A 22234-nucleotide genomic window follows, 5' to 3' on the forward strand; every position below is an offset into this window, starting at 1 on the left:
GTGTTAATGTGTGTTTTTTATTTGTTGGTATCTGATCTGACCTACTGTGATCTTGAGCACAAGCTCTGAAAATCTCAACACTGGGTATACATTGAAAATCACCTTCAATTGGTTATTTTCAAATTCACCTGAACTCATCTCTCCTGAAAGCCAATCTTAGATCATGAGTGCCAATCTGAAAAGGTCCATGAGTCCAACCTCTTTATAAAATTAATTTGTGGGCAAAAATTGAAATGTTAATCTATAGGCTTGTGTTATATATATATTGTTCCATTGTTGCAAGGAGAGGAAAAGTTGCATCCTTTACTTCTTTCTTCTTCTTCTGTGTTTTTTTTGTTTTTATCATATTAACATAAGGGGGCGGGGGGGGGGGGGGGGACAGATATACGTGGGCGAAAGTGGACACCCTTGGCTTTGGGGCTTTATTCAAAACGACAAACCAGCCTCCAACGTCATTATATTTTTGGAATCCTTCATAAATTCCGTAAGTTGGCAAAGAATTTCCTAACACTTGCACATTTACAATTATGTGTTCAGTTTTGACATGATTTACAAAAGTACCCTCGATTGTTTTTTTTGTAAACCGAGCCAAACTTTTCATGAGCTAAGCTCGAGCTTACGATTAAACTGAGCTAAACAATTAAAGTTCAAGCTCACTAAAAATATTTCAAAGCTGAAAGCAATAGGAATCGATCTTTAAGCTATTAAGCTTACAGAAGCAAAGTATATGGATTTGAAACAATAAGCATTTGAGCTCTGAACTTATTTGCATGAAAGCTAAACACTTCAAAAATGTGATTTAGTTTTTGTAATCAATAGAGTGTATGGATTGGTTTGGACCAACATTGGTGGATCTTGCAGTACCAAGCCAAGCAGTTAGGGATGTTAATGAACCTTTTTTTATTTGATATCTGACATAATTCGATCCCATTTAGTTTCATTTGGTAAGCCAAAACAATAACTGATTAGAATCGGATGTGGATATGAGTTTGTTTTTTTTGCTACCTAATCCGAATAAATATTAGAATTTGATGGTTTTTTAAATTCGTTTTACCTGGAAAAAAGCAGACCTGGTACAAGCTTGCTACTATCTGAATCCAAATCTGTTTAGCCAACATCCAATTTGTTGAATATGGTATTGACTACATCCGATCTGAATCCGAACCGTTTGCATCCCAAGCAGCAATCTAACCAAGACCCAACAAGTGTCCATGTATTCGGAACCGAACCAACTCAAATTTTCCCCCAACCAGTCATAACCTCACCACTAGCCAAGTCAAAGCTCAAACAGCCCCAAACAAACTCCACACATACAAAAGTTAAAAAGTTGCCAAGATGGCAGTTTTGTAAATCACCTACAAGATGGCACTGATTACCTGACAAGAGAAAACTATACAAAACCAACACTCACGTCACATATATGCATAGTCAAGCATGTCCTAAACATGCATATATGCATAGTCAAGCATGTGCCAACATACATAAAGCATAGTCATGCATGCATTCCCTCTCTCTCTCATGTAAGAGAGGAAAAAAACCAACATTCATGTCACAACCATCAACGCATCAATCATGGATCGTGCCTGCATACATACATGGATAATCATGCATGGTACATGGTATATATAAGAGAGAGAGAAGGGTTGGCGGTGAAAAAAGTAAATTTTGCTGTCGCGTAAACCGCGGATTTCCTCTATAAATACATCGTTGGCCGCCCTCTCCTTCGTGCCTCCTTTCTCATCACGTTCCTCTTTCTCTCTCTCTCTCAAAAACCAGTAGAAAGGGTTTTGTTTCCTCGCTCTATCCCAACGACGTTCTTTCTCTCTCTAAAATCAGTAGAGAGGGTTTCGTTTCTGCGGTTTGGGGTTTTGGCGATTTTCTTTTCTTCAGCCATGGCTGTGGAGGCGCTCCACATGGTGAAGGAGGCGGGGGCCGGCCGGCCAGCGGCATCTGCGCCGGAGAAGGAGATCCTGTCGCAACCGTCGCCGCCGTCGACGCGACCGGTGCCGGCGAAGGAGACGCACTTCCGTGGCGTGCGGAAGCGGCCGTGGGGGCGGTTCGCGGCGGAGATCAGGGACCCGTGGAAGAAGACGCGCAGGTGGCTCGGCACCTTCGACACCGCCGAGGAGGCCGCGCGCGCCTACGACAACGCCGCCCGAAACCTCCGCGGGCCCAAGGCCAAGACCAACTTCGCCTTCGCCGGCGGTGGTGGGGAGCAGGTGCCGCAGTGGTGGGGGTTCTACGGGGAAAAGCCTTTCACCGACGCGGTGACGGTGGCGGTAGCGGCGCCGGTGGTGGCATCCGGGAAGGCGCCAGAGTTCCGCTTCGAGGTGGGGAGTGTAGAGGACGGCGAGGCCGAGGGGAAGCGGCGGTTCCTCTTCGACCTCAACCTCCCGCCTCCACTCGTCTGAGTTTCCTTGTTTGATATTCATGTTTTTCTTCTTCGATTGTGTAAATATAAATTTTAAGGGATTGTTTATCGTGGAACTACAGGTCCAATTATCACCTTATATCAACTCTCTCTCTCTCTCCGTTGTGTGTTCTTGTGGATTAAATCGTTTAGTGATATGATTATGATGGTGGTGTTGGTGTTGGAGAAGGAAGGACGCGATCTAGTTTTCTTTTAAAGGGTGAATAATAAACTTAATGGGCGTTCTCTCTCGCTCTCTCTGTTTTTGTGATATGGTGCTTATGATGAGCCGGAAGGCCGTGTGCTCGGAAAAGGAAACGTGCACTCTATTTTTCTTTTGTTTATAGCTCTATTCTCTTTCGACAGGGAAAGAAGAAATTTAATGGGTAATGGGTGCTCTCTCTCTCTCTCTCTCTCTCTTACTCTTCATTGGATCGTTTCGTTGGCATGGTGTGTGTTTGTGAGGTTTGGCTATGAGGTCGCAGGAACAAAGGTGTGCCATCTTGTTTTATTAATCTTTTCTATGGCTTTGTTGCTTTTAGATAAAGGGAAGAACCTTGATAGGTATGGAGGGGTGTGGGACTCTCTCTCTCTCTCTCTCGTTTTGGGGAGTAAATATCGGCGGTCAAAGGCAACATTAATGTCGCTGTTTGTGTGAGCCAACGGAATCGAGGGTGCGTGGGGTAATAATTAACGCCCAAGAAAGAAAAGAAAAAGGTGAAGGAAAAAAGAAAAACGAGATATATCAACAAAGAAGAGGGGAAGGCGGTCCCTTTCTTTCAGCCCTCGGGGTTCCGTGAAATTATCAATAAAGAACAGGGGAGAGTCTTTTCAATGAATGACGACACTGTCCTTCCAACTTGTGTTTGCTCGTTACGTGGGGCCTACGGCACGTCAGACGCGCTGCGGTCATCTTGAACAGGTCCGCTGCGTACTTGGCCGTGTCTCCACAAATCTCGGTGCGGGCGGTCCCGGTATGTCTTTTTGTCTTGGACTCGTATATGGATCATGTGTTAAATCGGCTCCGGCTCGTGCCTGCTCAATATGTTGAGTGGATCCGGACCTCAATATAGGACACAAGGTCCATGATTCCATGGTCAAAAGAACATTCTCCATCTAATTACTCCAAAGCAAGTTCCTATAGAAGCACACTAAGCATCCTATAGAGATCACATCACGCTGGATTTTTTTTGCCTTCTAGATCCGAACCGTCCCCGACACAAAGTTCACAACCGGATTCGATAAGATCGGACGGAAGGACACGGGGACAGAAGATCTTTACGTCCACGACCGTCCGTCAAACGCCCTCCGCGAGAAAAACAGAAACAGAAAAAAAGAGAAAGAAAAGAATAAATCCGTGTGAAGGGCCGCCCACCGCGCCGTACACGGACGAGAAAACGAATATACGGGGGGTTGGGGCCCGCCGTGGCAGTGAAGGCACATGCACCCCAGCCGTACGATCGGAGCGCGAGGCGGACGTCGTCCGTCGGATCCGGTCAGTAGGCGGGGGCCACCGCTGACTGCCATTGTCTCTCCCCGCCTTCGGCGCTTTGTACGTGTAGAACAGGCAGCCTCGCACGTGCGGGTGTCCGCCGTCGCCGCGTGACGCGCGGTGGAGGGCCGTCGCTTTCGGTGGGGCCCGCGGCGTCACGTGGGTCGTCTGCGCTGCCTCCCCCCCCTCTTTTTTTTTAGTAGTATATCTGCCCATGCATGATCATGGGATTGCATCCATGAGTAACATATATGCTATGCTCTCGGCATAGTGATAAAAACGGCAAAATATCGTTTTTCAACCCTATCGTTATTTACTTTTTTTTTTTTAAATTTTTTTATGACGAGAAAGCGGAAAACCCCGGGTGGATCCCCACGACCACTCTGTCGTCTTAAGTGCTATGGACACACCCTGACACCAGCAGAGTTTGATATGGTGACTTCATCTCAGCGCCCTCATAACCACCCTGCTGGCCACGCACGGTGGTACCTCTTGTGATTCACAAAAAGACTTTCATGTTCTCCATAAAATGATGATTTTGCCCTTTCGATAAAGATGTCCTTGCTTGGGAGCCCGAATCAGACGAAAGAAATTAGGGTCCATACATACAAAAGGACCAACATGTCCAAGGGTATTCTAGTGATTTCAGTTGTTTTTTTTTTCGTTTTAGCATGATCATGTTCATGAGATGCCACAACTGGTTCAAGTTCAATGTTGTTAAAATCGGTTATAAATAAGAACGATAAAATCAATCTGAAACGGGAATTGTACCGTACCGTTCTAAAGGTTATATTCGATTGATTTGTGTTGATTTTTAACCTTTTAAAAATGTATTCTATTGGATCTTTTTTTTTTTATAGAAAAATTGGATCCCAAACCTGTTTTTCTTTCTTTAAAATAAAAAAACATATCTCAGTGCAGCCATTGCCCAAAGTGATTAATCCAAACATATAAGTGAAAAAATCAGGTGCAATATGATTGCACAAATATTTGTGCATTAAGCACCTGATCACCCTCCATCTTGGGGACAGGGCCTGTCAGTTGTGGGGCGCAAGGCCTGATGGAGGGCGATCAGGTGCTTAATGCACAAATTTTATGCAGGGTATTTGGGTAACCAGGATAATGTAATGGTTACCTGAACATAAAATATCGTTGAACTTATCGTTGTCTTTTTCAAAGATGATGTAATGGTTACCTACGCATTAAAATATCGTTATAGTGATTACAAAGATGATGCAATAATTTGAAATCTGTGAACTTATCGTCGTGTTTTTCAAAAGCTGAAATCATGCTAAGAAATCCAATAATTTTTAAAATATCTTCATTTTATCATGATAGAAGGTAGGCGTTGCACTCATTGAAAATAAGATGAGAAAGAATTATTTAAGGTGGTTTGGACATATTCGACGAAGGCCTAATGATGCTCCAGTTAAAAGGATGAAGAAATGGAAAAATATATTGGTTAAAAGAGGTCAGGGTAGGCCTAGGAAGACATGGATGGAGGTAATAGGAAAGGATATGAATGTTTTGAACCTCACCGAGGACATGGCATTGGATAAAAATGAATGGAGGAGAAAGATTCATGTGGAAGACCCAGAATGATTTTCTTTGTTGGTTCATATCGCCGACCCCAATTGTTTTGGGATGAAGGCGTAGTTGTTGTTGTTGTTGTATTAATGTGCTAATTAAAGGCATTCTTAGTTTCTTATATCACTTGTGCTTTTGCTTATAATTTAAGTTTTTCTATATGCAGATTTTTTTAAAGAAATTGTTTGAGAAAAATATTGTTCTTGGGTATGTCATGTTTGTCTTAACCAGAATTTTATGAGAAACCAGATAATTGGGACTTTTGTGGCAACTCAGGCTATGCTTGAAAGCCTTCGGGACAAGGTACTAACCCCTTGATCCCAGGTTCAAGTCCCACGGGGCATGCAGATGCCTTTCACTGGTGAGCTGCACAAGGGCTTGGGTGTCTCGGTTATCCCACCCGGAGCTTACCTGTTTTGGTGGGAAACTTCTTAGTAAGAAAAACAGTCTTGGATCTTCCTGTCAGATTAATTTGTTCCTGACAGAAGTTAAAAAAGGCAAAATATCGGCAGTAAAAAACTCACGAGAATTTGATTTTTTTTAAATCTCACATTTTTGGCAAAATCTCTGCAATAACAAATAAATAAAAATTAATTTTATAATAAAATATAAATAAAAAATATTTAAAAATAAAAACCACACATTTTTCATGATAAATAGCCGTTAAAAATATAAATATTGTGTTTAAATCATGATATTTATGTTTTATCAAAAAAATCATGATATTTTAAAAATATCACGAGAAATTGTGTCTTTTAACTTTCAAGTAATTTCTAGCAATATTATCACTAGATTTTCATAAATCTCACGAGCCGCATCAACGTTCATATTTTTACATGATTGGTTTGGGAAAAGAAGGGGCAATTGTGCCATTAAAAATTAGAACCGGATTCTGATCATTTTTTTGAAAAGCAAGCTGGGGTTAGGCAGACCCTACCAGTTATACAAGTATACCATTGGGTTTTGAACCTGCAATATCGCAACAAAAGTCGACGTGCACTAACTTTCCTACCAGACAAGGACATCCCCTCTTGGGCTTAGGGGTGGCAAAATCTGACCCCACTCATCAATCCGTTTCTTAGCCGGGTTAGGGTTTGGCTTAAAGGGGTTCGTGTCGTAAACAGGTCGACCCGCCTAACCGGTTTATTAAACGGGTCGTGTTAGGGGCATGCCGACCCGACCCAACCCCATTGCCACCCCTAGTTGGGCCAACCTCATTTGTCATTAAAAAAGAAAACCATGGGGTTTTCGGTAAAAAAAGATTGTTGGTGTTGCTGAATGGCAGCCTAACAAGTAACGGCCGTCAAAGTTAACGGCTAAGTCAACCAACTTGACGTTTGTTCTCCACGTCAAAGTGGAGGTTGTATTGGAGAAACGTGAAAGTAAAAAAAAAAAAAATGGAATTATGTTACCTTATTGTTGCAATAAATATATAATTAAGTAATTTTAATGCACAACATTAAAGATCGTTAATAACTTTTAAGCACAAAGACGAGTAAATCCCTCCAAGGGGGTAAATTTTTAGTTAATATTTTTTTTTTTAACTTGGCAAGCCCCAAGACCAGGAGGCCTTTGGCCGCTTAGACCCTTGGACAGGGTTCCATTCCCATGAGTGTCAAACCTCTTGCATTAAGGACGGCAATTAATAAGTCCTTGCTGAGCCAAAGCCCGACGACTTCTTGAAGACAAGGGGTGCGCTACTGGTTTACGCTATCGGGAAGGCTACCATAGGCTGAGCCTAGGGATGGCCAGTGGCGTAGCTAGGATTCGTGTGTAGCAAAAAAACATATATTTGTGTGATAGTCGGGGGTAAGGGGCAGCGCCCTCGAAGAATTTTTTTTTAGATAAAATAAAAAATGGCTACAATTATTAATAAAAATCTATTTCATATGGACAAATCAAACTATTTGCTGCAGTCAGGGCTGGGCTGAGCTACAAAAATGGATAAAAATCTATTTCATATGGAATGAGGGCTGGGCCAGAACTGGGATTTTAAAATTTTTTTTTAACTGTTTCGGGAGGAAGGATTGGGCTACAGCCCAGTCCTGCACCCCCCTAGCTACGCCTTTGGGGATGGTAGTGGGGCGGGGCGGGGTGGGGGACAAGGTCTCTACAACCGCTCCGCCTCAAGATTAGAACCTCCATCCCCGAAGGGGATGGATTTTAACCTCCACCCCTGCCTTCATCCCCGTTTCATGTCCTCCATCCCCGGTTCAAACGGGGATGGGGCGGGGCGGGAAAAAGTGTAAATCCATCCCCGAACGGGGATGGATTTTAACCTTCATCCCCGCCTCCACCCCCGTTTCATACCCTTCATCCCCTGTCCAAACGGGGCGAGGCGGGGCGGGGCCTCGCTTTCCCCCGGTCCACTGCCATCCCTAGCTGAGCCAGCGCAACTAGGTCTCTTATCCTTGGAGTGGTTTCCCGTCCCTTATGAAAAACATTCAAATTAGCAAGTATGTTTTGGACACAATTAAAAAATGCACCTCATAACCATTATAATCAAGAAAAATAAACCTATTTTTTTTGAAATTATTTGAAAAAGCACGTACTTTGTTATGATTAGTAAAAAGTACTAATAAAAGGATTTGACATTAAATTTATAGCAAACCCACAAATATGACCTTTAAAAACTTGTTAATATCTTTTTCTCTCTTATTCTCCAAAGTTCGATATTTTCTTTTCAATAAGTAGAAAAACATTCTTGTGAAATGGAAATGATTGATGACCTAAAAGATTATTGCAAGTTGAATAAAAAACAATGAAAAAAAGGGGGCTCACCTCAAACCCACCAAAGCCTAATTTAACTCTTATGCCACCCGAAAGAACTTTAATGGGTAAAGAGTAAAAGGGTAAGTTCATTATAGAAACCTTCCATAAGTTAGTAAAAGGGTAAGTTGATTAATTTAGTGCTCAATAGAGATCTAAGAACCAAAACCAACAAAAGGTTGGCTAAACACCCGCATTAAGATGTTGGCATTTATACAAGATTTAATAGTGTTTGGAGCATAGTTACTAAAATAAGAAATAGGTGCAAGAAGTGTGGAGTGGCAAGCAAGTGAAAAAACAATGATACAAATAAGTAGAAAATGATATAAAAATCTGGTCAAAAGTTGTGCTCTCTAATTAAAAATGAAATTTAAGGATTTTTATTAATAATACTCATCATATATGTATATTTTATAAAAAAAATAAAAAAATGAAAAGGTACAAAATTATTTTAACAAGAGAAAGACACTTACACTATAAAGGAAGTTCATTTTCATATTTAGAGACAAACTTTCTATTTTTTAGAGGCTTCTCATAAAACTTCGACAGGATCAAAGAAATGTGTGGTTTCACACTACCAAAGTGAGCTTCTTGGGAAGCAAATTTTCAAGGTTTTAATAGGCTTTCTTTTTTTTAAAGGTCAAGGAAGCTTCGAGTAACTATGATTTATATTTTAGAGAGTCGAACATTTTGTAGGAGAACATGAGAAGAAACAGTTAAAAAACATCACACCATGCCTAGTGAGAAATTGTTTTTAAAAAGCACACGACAGTAGGGCTGACTAACCAACTGAGCAGCTCGTGACTCGGCTTGGTTCGGTTGGTCATGAACTTGTTCATGATTGGTTCATATAGCTAGTGAGCTAAGAGATGAGCAGCTCGTATAGCTTAAACGAGTCAAGCTCGAACACAGGGTGTTCAGCTTGGCAGCTAAGGAGAGCACCTTATAGATAAAGTATATATATTTCATGTACAATATATATTGTAAGTGTAATATATAAAAAGAAAAAAAACATAAAACAGATATACAAAGAGAATGGTGCATAGAAAATATATACACAACTTATCAACTATCAAGTGTATAAAAATATATATTCTATATTTAAATAACATGAAATATTTTTACATGAGCCGAGCTCGAGTTCGGCTCGGCTAAACAAGAATACAAACTTAGTCACGAGATCGGTCTACTGGTAAATGAGCCGAGTCTGAACATGCTCTGTTCGGCTCGTTTCCCAGCGCTACACGACAGTCTCCCATGATCAAATGCCAAGGAATATTTCTTATCAAACATAAGACAAAGAGACTTTCCTGGCGAACAGGGAGGGGGTCACCTTGTGGAGTTCTACACTGCGGACACTGAAACAATCTCTTGTGAATTGCAATCAAATGATACGAGGGATATCTATTATTCAACATAAAAACATGGCTAAGTTCAAAACCAAATCCTCAACTGGATTTTTTAGCAGACATAGTCATGAGAGTAAGCAACGAAATAGAGATGGGAGTGTAGTGAAGCTTAGTGAGAAAGAAATACCGGTGGATGATTCTTTCAAATATTTGGGATCTATCATTCAAAAGTATGGAGAAATTGATGGAGATGTAAATTATAGGATAAAGGTTGGGTGGATGAAATGGAAGAGTGCAACTGGAGTGTTATGCGATCGTAGAATGCCATTGCGGTTGAAGGGAAAGTTTTATAGGACGACTATTAGGCCCGCTTTACTATATGGTACGGAATGTTGGGCTGCCAAGAGACATCATATTCAAAAAATGAGTGTAGCTGAGATGCATATGCTGAGATGGATGTGTGGAAATACAATAAGAGATAAGATTCGGAATGAGGAGATACGTAAGAAGGTAGGCGTTGCACCCATTGAAAATAAGATGAGAGAGAATCGTTTACGGTGGTTTGGACATATTCGACGAAGGCCTAATGATGCTCCAGTTAGAAGAATGGAGAAATGGGAAAATATATTAGTTAAAAGAGGTCGGGGTAGGCCTAGGAAGACATGGATGGAGGTGATAGGAAAGGATATGAATGCTTTGAACCTCACCGAGGACATGGCATTGGATAGAAATGAATGGATGAGAAGGATTCATGCGGAAGACCCAGAATGATTTTCTTTGTTGGTTCATATCGCCGACCCCAATTGTTTTGGGATGAAGGCGTAGTTGTTGTTGTAGTCAAGCAACACTTTGCCAAAGTATGGTATGGTTACAAAATTTCATTAAGCTTTTAAAACAGAGTGGAGCAGCACTTTGCTAGGTGTGGTCATAATTTTTTCAATAGTCCCAGAAAGCCATTGATACATGCAGACATGGAGCATAGTCTTGGACCCATAAGATCCGGAATGGATCCAGTCACCCTGCCTTTTGTCCAGTTTTTAATAGCCCTTGGTTGTTCAACCCAACCGATCTCTGATCACTTAATTGCCCTGTGAGGCAAAAATTCTGCCCCACCCTAATTATCCAGAAAATCGGGATAAACTGGGATTATGGAATTACGGAGCTCAGTGCAAGTTCCTCATCCAACTTACTCTTATAGGTTGTCTGAGGGTTTAAACTTTAAACACCAACTAAAGTACAAGGGTGATTAGGCTGCAGAAACCCTACTTCTTTAATTGAAATTCCTTATTAAACAACTGAACTTATGCAAACAAGCAATTGAAAATTTCACAAACTATACCCAGATCCATGTATTAATGGAACCTTCGAGTCTAGACCCAGGTCTTAATCGGGACTTCTTATTTATCACCATACCTAGACCCTAAAGGGTTTGGTCCTGGTTAGGTCTGTGTAAACCTGACCCAATGACACCCCTAGGGGGAACATGTGGGTGGGGTTGCATATTGATAAGGATACGAAATGAATACACTAAGTGATGCATGAGGCAGGAGCATGTAAAAAAAACATGAAGCACATAGGTTTTGCCCTTTTCGAAGCAATTGCGAAAGTGTTAGAAAAGTAAAACAGAAAAACGTATGAGGAAGCGAACTGAAGAAGAGATATGAAAGCAAATAAGAAATGACATGAAAATGTAAAGGTATGAGCAAACACACACACACACACACACACTAAATACAAGCAAAAGACTTAATGTGGTTTTGCAAGCTTTGCTTAGTCCAGTGGCAGAGCTAAGAATTTAAACTAGGGTAGCCACAAATGCACAGTAAAAAGAAGAAAAAAAAAACACAAAAAAATTTAAAATCTAATTAAATATTCATGCTATTTAAAAAATATATAAAACCTAAATTCTAACAAACACCATTCATATATATAATAATTAAAAAATCCTAAAATTTTAAGTTTATAACTAAAATCAAGCTTCTGAAATAACGTTTAATGTTGATTGAAAAGCAAAAACCAAAAAGTACCTAATGCTAATTGAAAAAAAAAACAAAAACTCAAAAACTTAATAAAATATTCATGGTTCATGATATTTAAAAAAATTTGAAAACCTAAAACCTAAACAAACATCATTCACATGTATATGCTAAATGAAAAAAACCCAAAAATTCTAATTTTCCAATTAAAATTAAGCATGTAAAATCATGCTTAATGTTGATTAAAAAAAATGCAAAAATACCTAATTAAATATTCATCTTATTTAAAAAACCAAAATCAAATACCTAAATACTAATTAAAAAAATATAAAAAACTTAAAACCTAATTAAATATTCATGCTATTTAAAAAAATTAAAACAAACATCATTCATATATGTAATAAAAAAAATAAAGCCCCTAAAATTCTAATTTTATAACTAAAACCAAGCATGTAGAATCAAGTTTAATGTTGATTGAAATGAAAAAACATAGAAATACCTAAATGCTATTTTTTTTGAGAGGTAGCTAAATGCTAATTGGATAAAGAAACACAAAAAACCCTAAAACCTAATAAAATATTCATGGTTCATGATATTTAAAAAATTAAAACTAAATAAAAAACCTAAACCCTAAACAAACACCATTCACATGTATATGCTAATTAAAAAAAACCTAAAACCTAATTAAATATTTATGTTATTCAAAAAAACTAAATAAAAACCCTCAATCCTAACAAATGCCATTCATAGTTTCATACATAGGCTAATTGAAACAAAAAAGTAACAAAACCCCAAAAAATCTAACTAAAATCAAGCATCTGGAATCATGTCTAACGTTGATTGAAGAAAAATGCAAAAATAACTAATAAGTATCTATCTTATTAAAAAACCTAATTGTTAATTAAAAAAAACACAAAAAGCCCTAAAACCTAATTATTGCTATGCAACTATTTAAGAAAAAGTAAATAAAAAATCTAAATACTTAGTCCTAAGAAACATCATTATTAATTTTATATGTTAATTGAAAAAAACCAAAAAATCACCAAAATCCCTAACCTTAAAAAAAGCATAAGAAGAAGAAGTTTGAATGTCCACCATGATGAAGAGACTACCTCATGACAGATTGCCGAATGTAGCCACACACACATGTACCATGCCAGACTCCAACATGAGCAAAAATTCAAAGAAAGAGAGAGAGGTGGGTCAGAGCCGGGGCACACATCATGCCTTGGCCTTTGGTTGGGCTTTTGTGGTGCCCACTCTAACTTAGGGCACCTCTAATGTGTGCTCTAGGTCAGGGTGGGGACTACCCACCTTGACCCAATACCCCTTGGGGGAGTTTTTTAGGTCAGGGTGGGCACGTGCCCACCTTGGCCATAATGTGGCTTTGCCATTGCTCTCTCTTTCTTCACACACATTTGAGAGAGCAAGAGAGTTTCCATTGCCTCTTATAAATAGTTAAAATCTTAGGTTGAATGGAATCTTTCCTTTACAAGGTAGCTCAAATTCACAAGGAAAGTTACAACAATTGTCAAGATCTTAATATCTTCTTAATTGAGTATGTTGGATAGAATTAGACGAGTTTTCATGCTTCTATGACTCCATCTCAACTTTCCTAATTTGCTTCTTAGCCTTATCTTCATCAAGTGGCTTATGAAAAGATCTTGATGGTTCTGTATCTTAAAAAAATGTTGTTCTGCACACCTTTGTGCAATTAATATTTCAGGGACAATCAACCATAGTGTGCAAGTTTTTTCTAGTGCATATGGCAGTGACTCTGTTATTATAATTCTTAATGAATTTTGCTTTTTGATCGTTTGATTCAGTTGTTAGTCATTGAAATAATTCAAAATCATTAAGTTTTTTGTTATGCAACTCATCATACAACTGAGATGCTTCCGCTTCGACGATTTTCAATTGTGCTTTATTGTATTAGAATCCATTCAATAAAAACATGTTCAATCATGTCTTATTAGTGTAAAAACCCAAAATAGTTCTACTGCCCAACAAATGCTCATATGACTTATACAACAATACCAAGGGTTCTGATTTCTCACTTGCCATTTGTGCAACATTTTCAACTGTCATTATTTGTTTAATATTACCAGTGTTTTGGTAATCTCCTATTATTTCATCACTGATATCATCCAATTTTTTACTGTCTTCATTATCACTACTACTATTAATTGACTGTTTCATTGCACAAACTAAATAAAAATTCATCAAATCTATTACCTTCTTTGCTTTCATATATGCAACATTTATGTATTTTCAACTTTTAAGATTAACCATAAAAATATAACATCTATCATCACACTTACATCTTAAAAATAAATTATAAAGTTCAATAACTTGTACCTAGATTTATCATGTCTTGAAAGGCTAGATGCTATCCACATTACTGCGGCCAATATCACTGTCACTAATTTACCCATGTAGTTCAACACCAATTGTTTGCGAAAGTTCTTTATTGTCTGCATCAATGCTCTTTGCATGCCTGAGCTCAATGTTTGGGACATGAATATCATTAACTCTTTGAGAAATCTAGATGTTCACTAAAGGACTGAGCTCGATTGATGGTGCTTGAGATAGATTGACATTCTCTAAAAAATTCTCATCATCAACTCCTTCTTGTACATCATTTACCACTGTTTGTTAACTTCGCAAGCACCAACTTCTTGTTCAACTTTGCGAGCAATTAAGTAAATATTACTACTATATAACATCAAGTCTATACTATCATCATCCAAAACTTCTATCTATATTTGTTAGCTTTCAATGTTTGAAGAATAACAATACCTAAGGCTCAATAACTTATGCATATCCGGTTTTATTAAACATCAATTCTATAAATTCTTTAAAGCCCCTGTTTTTGAACACCATTATAAATCTTCAAATAGGATAATCAATGAGACAATAGTGTATTTTAATACTTTTAGAGGCCATCAATAACTGTCACCAATAACCACACAACAAATAATTCATCTAATAAAAATTGTATGTGAGAAAAGACCGTCCATATACATTTCATATATTCAATTAACATAACTAGCTACAACAACTAATCTCTAAACCCTTTTTAATGCTTGTGTATAGTAAACCCTAACCCCATCACATAAACACAAAACACCAAATATTAATTAAAAGACAAGCAAACAAATACAAATATACATGAGGCTATTAAATGCTCACCTTTCGAGTTGACCTGAGAAGTCGATGCGAAGGATAAAGAAACCTCATCAAAATACAATAAATTTTTTATGAAAGTTACTACGATTTCACGGGAATTGCCACAAAGAGAGAAAAAATGCTGAGGATTCTAGAGAAAAAAATGTTAAGGTTCTTCTGAAAACAAATGAGACAAAAAAATAAAATAAAAACAACTTTATATATGATTCAACAGGCATAAAATGTAAGAAAATTCACATGCCAAAAACTTGAGCAGATATCCCCTTATTTGCGGATCTACTTCAGTTGCTTAATTGAAATCAACATATTTCTATGCGAACTTCATACTATATATGCGAAGTTAGTTTGCAATATTTCGATGAAGTTCACAAATATGAACTTCGTATTATTTATACGCATTTAGTGAAATATTTGTAAAGTTATAATATATTAACATGAGGTTTACACTATTTTTCCATAAATTTCTTGTGATATATGCAAATTTAGTATGTTAGTATTAGTTTAACAGGAGGTTTGCAAATATAATTATTACCCGAAGAACATACCGATATATCAAACCTCAAGAGGTCCTAAGGTTAAAATAGTTATTTTAATGATAAAATAAGTTTTGCACATGAAGCAAATTTTAAGATTTTCGCATAAACCCAACATTTTTGTCCTACAATACGGTCATTTGCATCCCTAGCTGCCTTCAACAGGCAGTTCCCGAAACAGAGCCTAAACTACATTCCCCGCAGCTTCTAAGGACAACCATAAGGAATGATGTTCGGAGCACCGAGTTCAGGTAGCAAAAAGTTCTGTGTTGCAGATGGTGCTGAACTTCCAAATGCTTGGCTTTTCTGTCAAGTAGACAATTAATGCAATGAGTATAGGTTCCATCTAAATCCGAGCTGCGTTGATTTCTAAGAGTTGATTGTTCAAACGCCAAACTCAAAATCAGACATATGAACACCATGATCAGATCCTTTGTAGCACTTTGTCGGTGCCAAGAATGCACATGCAGGCACACCACCTGCTAGAATCTGGCACGGAGAGAAGCAAACACAAACAGGATTTAGTTTGGCTCGCACATGCAAGAACGGCGTTTGCGTACCTCTGTGTGTGTGTGTGTGTGTGTGAGAGAGAGAGAGAGAGAGAGAGAGAGAGAGAGAGAGAGAGAGAGAGAGAGCATCGCAGGCTAAATAGGGGAGGGCAGAGGCTAACAACGAACTTCTTACTACCACTGATGAAAACGGTAAAGCAGCAAAATACCTTCACATCAAAACTCATTTTCTCAATCTCACAAATTAAACAACCAACCAAAACCAAAGGGTCAATAACAGAAGACTGCACTCTGTAGCCTTTAATAAACCAAAAAAACCCTCTTCAACAATCTCAACCATGAAATCCACTCATGGAAACAAACTACTACTTCAAATCTTTCTCCCCATTTCCTAATCTTCTCACCATCAATCAATAACTAAAAAAAATCATATATAAAAAAATACCATAAGATTATCTGCATGCTCTATGATTCAACCACAACAAATCTAACCAAAAACCCACAAAACCTCCTCTTTTCCTGCATGCTCCAATTATATAAATATTCCAGAAAATAACACCATTATAAACAAGAAATCGATACTAAAATTAAAACCCACAAAATAAATTACATAAAAAAGGCAAAACAAGAAGAATTACTCTGCTCAGAAACTCAATCCGACGGCTGCTCTGCATCCACAGATAGAAGAACCTCTGCCGGAGATGATCTCTCACTACCAATCTAACATCTCCGGATAGCAACTCAATCCGACGGCTGCTCTGCATCCAAATCCGGCAGATGGACGGATCGCACCCTCGTAATCCTCTTCCACGGCTGCAGCACCGAATCACCATACCTCGACGGCAATCTCCTCCTCTTCGACCTCAACCCCGACGAGATCACCCTCTTATTCTCCACACCCACCACCGTCTTCTTCTCACCAACCAAGCTCTCTTCCTCCCCCTTCACGCTTTTCCCCTCGATCTCGCCTTCCTTCCTCAGCCAGAACGCTTTCTTCCTCCTCCTGACGACCCTTCTCTGCATGAAGGGCACCCCGAACTCCCACCCGGCCATCAAGGACGCCGCAGAGCCGTCGAGAACGTCGCCGACGACGTGCCGGACGGCCCTCGCCAGAAGATCTAGCCCCTCGCATCTCGCCGCGAATTCGAGCTCGGCCGAAGGCGAAGAATTCGACGAATACCCGGAAGAAGGCGAAGTGAGTGCTTCGGAAACCTCATTCCTGGGCTCGGGGGGCTTCGAAATTGAGATCGAAGGGGAGTCGTTCCAACATTGCCAAGAGGGTCGCCCTCCCCTGATCCTCATCTATTCGGGCCCGGATCGGATCAAAGCACGACGATCGGAGGATTCTGCGAAGATGGGCACCGCGGAAAACGGTTTCCGACGGCGGATTTCGCCTGAAACAGGGAGAGAATCGGCGGATAGAGGTCGGACGGGACGAGCGTCTGGTGTGGATGTGGAGGGAGAGTAATATAGCATGGCGTGCTTGCGGAGAGCTGTCTGTACAGAGTTAGAAAAGTACGAAAATGCCTCTAAACATAATCTCCCTCTAAGAGTTAATTAATTAGTCATTATCAATAAAGTTTCTATTTCATTAAGGATCCGGAACTTGGATTAAGTTTGGACTAATTTTGGTTTAAGGATGGGATTTGTTCTAGTAAGAGTGTATTTTAAGCAAATTAAAGCTTGGTCTTTGTCATATTTTGGAAAATGAGTTTCAGCACGGCTAGGTCTATGAACCCGAGGGTAGTTTCACCGTGTAAATATAAAAAAAATCTACACAATGTTGAAATGGGCATTGATAGGGTGGAAGATTGCAAATTCACCTCTTAACCTCTCCCTGATTTGCATGTTGTCTAGGAACAAATAGGGGCATGGAAATTGGAGGGAAACTTGCCTTGTTTTTGTTTTGGATCCGGTTCAGCCTCATAGGCCCAAACGTAGCCTTGCAGAGTTTGTGTTATCGGGGGCAGCTAAGAGCATGTTTGATCCACCGTTCCCAGTGGAATTCAGACAAAAATCTCGCTGGGAACAGTGATTTCCATCATACATTGGATGCGGCGGACGGCGTTCCGCGGGTTCGCCGCATCCATAATAATATGTGATTTTTGATCCACCTCCCCATGTTACAGAATGAACAGGAATGGAGGGGACGATAAAAAAAATGCATCGATGGGCGAATCACCCATCGATGCGTCTCTCTCTCTCTCCTCTCCTTCCCTGCTTCAAACTCACCATCGCCGAGCTCCTTCTCCACCCACGTCTCGGCGCATCTAAGATCCTTCCCCACCGTTGTTGTGTTCCTTTCCCACTGCACCAGGTGCGTCCTTTCCTCTCTCTCTCGCCTTAAACCCTAATCGGTAAGGGTTTGCTCCCTCTCTTTCCTCCATTGTATAAGAGACACCCACAAGAGGAAAACCACGGTAAGGGTCTCCCCTTCTCTTTCCTCCATTGTTTCTCCTCGAGCTCGCCTTCAAGATCACCGTCCAAGGACCCGTATGAGGAGCATACCTACGTGTTCGTCAAGAGGTTGATAGAAAGCAATGATTTCTATTCCAAGGATTGTAATGCCCATAGAAAAAAATGATGCCATTGAGATTGTTTGTAGGTGAGAATCAATGGTGTTTGATTTTTTCTGGATTTATGATGTTGGATATTGGTTAATTCGATGATGTGGTGGTTGGTTGATGGTTTTACCAGATGGGTAGTAGAGAACAATTGTTTTTAAGGAAAAATAGAGTTTGGGATGTTAATTAGTGTTAATTGTTTGATTTGATGAATGTTGGTTCCCAAAAATTTGATGGGGTTGAAGATCAGAGAGGAGCAAGGTTCATTCTTTGTCTCAAGGGAGGAGATTTTGCAACATATAGAATGAGATTGCTTTTACAGTTACTGAATTGTCAAGAATTAGATTGATGGTTCAAAAAAAATTGGTTGGTGCAAAATAAGAAGCAATTGATCACTCTGAAGCAGGGGAATCAAAGAGGATCAATGTTTTTTTATGTTTATTAGATGAGAGAAAATAAAAAGTTGTGAAATTTTGGATGGATCATCTATCTTGCATTATATGATTCAAGTAGCAGAAAAAAAAAGAAATATGGTTGTGACATTAGTGGCGAATTTTCAAAACTTCTGTCTAAATAGTTTTTTGTTTATTAGAGCTTGTTTATTTTTCTAATGTTGTTCCTTTCATTTGGTGCAATATGAGACTGTAACCAAGCAAAACGAAAATTATATATTTTATTAGATAATTCAATGCAGTTGAACTAGGAAACACCATGAATTGGTGATGAGCAGACATACAAAATGCAGTATTGATGAAATTGTAAGATGACCAATGCTAAGCTTATCATATAAAGAATATGCAATAAGGACTAGTTGAACTTTTTGCAGTGATATTTTTAAAACATTATTTTCATTAAAAGCATTTGGAAAATCGTCAACCAAAGATAATAAAAACCGACTTTTCACGAACGTAGCGAGTACGGGTCAAATCCACAGGGAACGGGATACATTCACATTATATCTAAAAATTCAATTTATTAACATCACAAAGGTTTACAACTATGTTAACATTACAATTCTAATTTAAATTACAATCTAAAAATGAAAATCAACTTGAAACATGATTGCTAAGTCTGCTCCAGATCGCCAGGAGTAATTTTGTTTTTTCGCTACACATGCATCTGCACTTCACATTGTAAATACACCTGTAGATCTATTTTTAACTCATCAACCTAAAACAATGAAAATAAAGAGTCAGTAAACAATCACTAATTAAATATAAGTTACGTCTACAATTATTTATGAACTAATTATGAAATTAAACTACAATTAAACAAACAAAGAAAACTAAAACAATAATCTCTATCTGAATTAACTAAGCAAATGCACTCTAACTAGTCTAATTACTGTTAATTTATTACTAAATGTTAGAAAACACTGAAAACTATCGAAAATCAACTAAGTAAGCAAATGACTGTTTTGTCCCTAAATAGTGCAAAATTGAATTCAAAGAGGTCTTCGCAAACAGGAAGTGTGAAGGGGTAAACTAAGTTTGATTCTAAGTATTTCTCTTTTGTTCTCTTTTTGACAAACTCAAGAGTCTGACGGAATTTACGGAATTGAAAAACTCATCCGGGAACTCCGGATACAAGCGTTTCAAGTTCGATAAAAATTATAGAACCGTTTGACCCGAAATCTAAAATCGTGTGAAACCTAATTTTGCAGAATGCTTAAAAGGTAACCCAAATCAACTCTGAACGAGTTGATTTTTGGTTTGCATGCATTTAACACATTAATGAATAGCATAGAATAGTAATTTCAAGAAAACTCAGAATATTGCATGTAAGGTAGCAAGTGGAAATCAATGCAAAAACTGAATTACTACTTCAGTGCACTATTCATTCAAATGAATACAAAGCTTGCATTATTGCTTGAACTATCTGCAATTATTCATAGTTCTAAAATGAACTCAATAACAGAAAATACAACTAGTAAGGCTAAGAAAATAAAATCTAAATTAGCTACCTACGTTACCTATGAGAACTACAAATTAATGCTAGAACAAAATGCTGGGTTAGGCTAATTTGAACTAACCTACAATTATGAATTAATCTAAGTTAACTTGATAACATCAATTAACCTAATGCTAATTACAAAGAAAGAACAAACATTACAATCTATCTAAACCCCAAAAATTAACTATTGCTAAAATCTACCTAAACACTACTAAATCAAGATTCAACTAGTACATAATTAAATCTATAACATCACAACCCAGTTAACTAACTAACCAACACCTAGACTAACACAGAAATACTACTAACACAGGAAATCAACAATTGTAACCTACTTACATAGAAACACCTAAATTGAATATAGTGAAAAATACATAGAGCAATACTACATAATGATTTACACTAATGCACCATTAACTATACTAACACAACTTATTTGATTCACTAATTAACAATTAAAACTACCTACCGAAATGCTGATAACACAGAAAATAAATAGACATCTTATAATGTACCTAAAACCCAAAACATAGAAATCGGGTAGCTCAAAACATTATGGAATTTAAGCAACACTACACCTACTCCAATATTAAAATTGCTTAAACCTGTACAACAACTCCACTCAATTAAACGAATTTATTTACACTAATATTCTAACATAAAATGCTACAACCGACTAGAATTAAACTAGCCGGTTTAAACAAACCTAAAGAAATCAATATTCACAATTATCCAATAAATCAAAAAGCAAACTAAAAGACAAAATCAGACCTTAAAACGTATACTCAACCTAGTGTGCTGGTTTATGCACAAACTATGTATGCTATGGCTGGACGACAAACGTAAAAACAGAAAAAATGAGAAATCGACATTTGAATCTTCCAAATCTAAAAACGCATAAAAAAATTAAATGCTACACGGTTCCTAATGTGTTGGTTTCTGCACACGCACACCTACACTACGGTTTGAAACAGGAAAACTGCACAACAATCACAAACATTAGAAAATCAAACAAAACAAAACCACACACACATATTGGGTTTTAACTAAATGAAGGGGAAAAAAGGAAGACAAACCTTATTTCGGATGCCCGACGAATGGAGGGGTAGGGGTGAGCGGACTTTGCCTGGAATCTGCCCCAAGAGATCCCTCGGTGGTGCTGGGCTGGTCTTCTTTGATGTGAGTGCTAGACAACGTTGGATGGAGGTACCCCGAAGTATGGAATGCTGGAAGGTGGTGTAGAAAGCCGGAGAGGAAGGGCCGACTGGCTGTGGAGGGGCAGACAACACCCCTTCCACAGCTGGTGTCCTCCATATTCAGCTACAACCTGCAAAAACGCCATGAACCTTCAGCTGCAACAAGGAGAGAAGAAGGGAAGGTTTGGAAGAAAAGAATGGAAGAACGAATGGTGGCTGCTCCAATGGGGGATGCGTTTTCTGCAACTCCACTGATGAAAAAGAAGGTGGATGCAAGGGGCGACTGGGAGGAAGATGGAAGAGCAAGAATCAGGCTCTCTTGGGGCGCAACTTCCAATGCAAAGACGCCTAGGGTTTGGGCGTCATTTTGGTTTTAAACAAGAGAGATTCTTTTCTGGAATTTCCAGAAAAGAGATTAAAATCAAAAGTTTGTCTGGGCGCCTCTTTTGAGAGTGGTTTTTAGCAATTCTTTATAAAACTCGAGTTAAGGGCTGGGCTGGGATGGATCTTGGTGTGTTTTGGCCCAGATCCAAGGCCCAAATGCACCAGTTGGATCCGAAATGCCCCGAGGTTTGACCCGCTTCACTGTAAATGCAATAACTTTCTCGTTTTAAGTCCGATTCGAACGAAATTCGAACCGTAGCTCAATGACATCAATATGCATCTAAGTGTGGGTTCTAAACCTATAAATGATGCATTTATGTAGT

The 22234-nt window shown here is 38.7% G+C and overlaps 1 protein-coding gene across 1 annotated transcript; it reads left to right on the top strand.

Annotated features, from left to right (window-relative positions):
- The first annotated feature begins 1731 nt into the window (after positions 1-1731).
- Positions 1732-2487, top strand: LOC149827795 (uncharacterized). The gene has a single exon (XM_090018250.1). It carries the CDS (start codon positions 1893-1895, stop codon positions 2409-2411), a length of 519 nt encoding a protein of 172 aa, XP_089874376.1. The 5' UTR covers positions 1732-1892; the 3' UTR covers positions 2412-2487.
- The last annotated feature ends 19747 nt before the right edge of the window (positions 2488-22234 follow it).

The sequence above is a fragment of the Nuphar pumila genome, chromosome 10 (genome assembly GCF_984573655.1).
Source record: "Nuphar pumila chromosome 10, dmNupPumi1.hap1.1, whole genome shotgun sequence".
Taxonomy (NCBI): Eukaryota; Viridiplantae; Streptophyta; class Magnoliopsida; order Nymphaeales; family Nymphaeaceae; genus Nuphar; species Nuphar pumila.

What these genes read in the sequence shown, in the direction of transcription:
- LOC149827795 (XM_090018250.1), top strand. Translation starts at nt 1,893, where the DNA reads ATGGCTGTGGAGGCGCTCCACATGGTGAAGGAGGCGGGGGCCGGCCGG.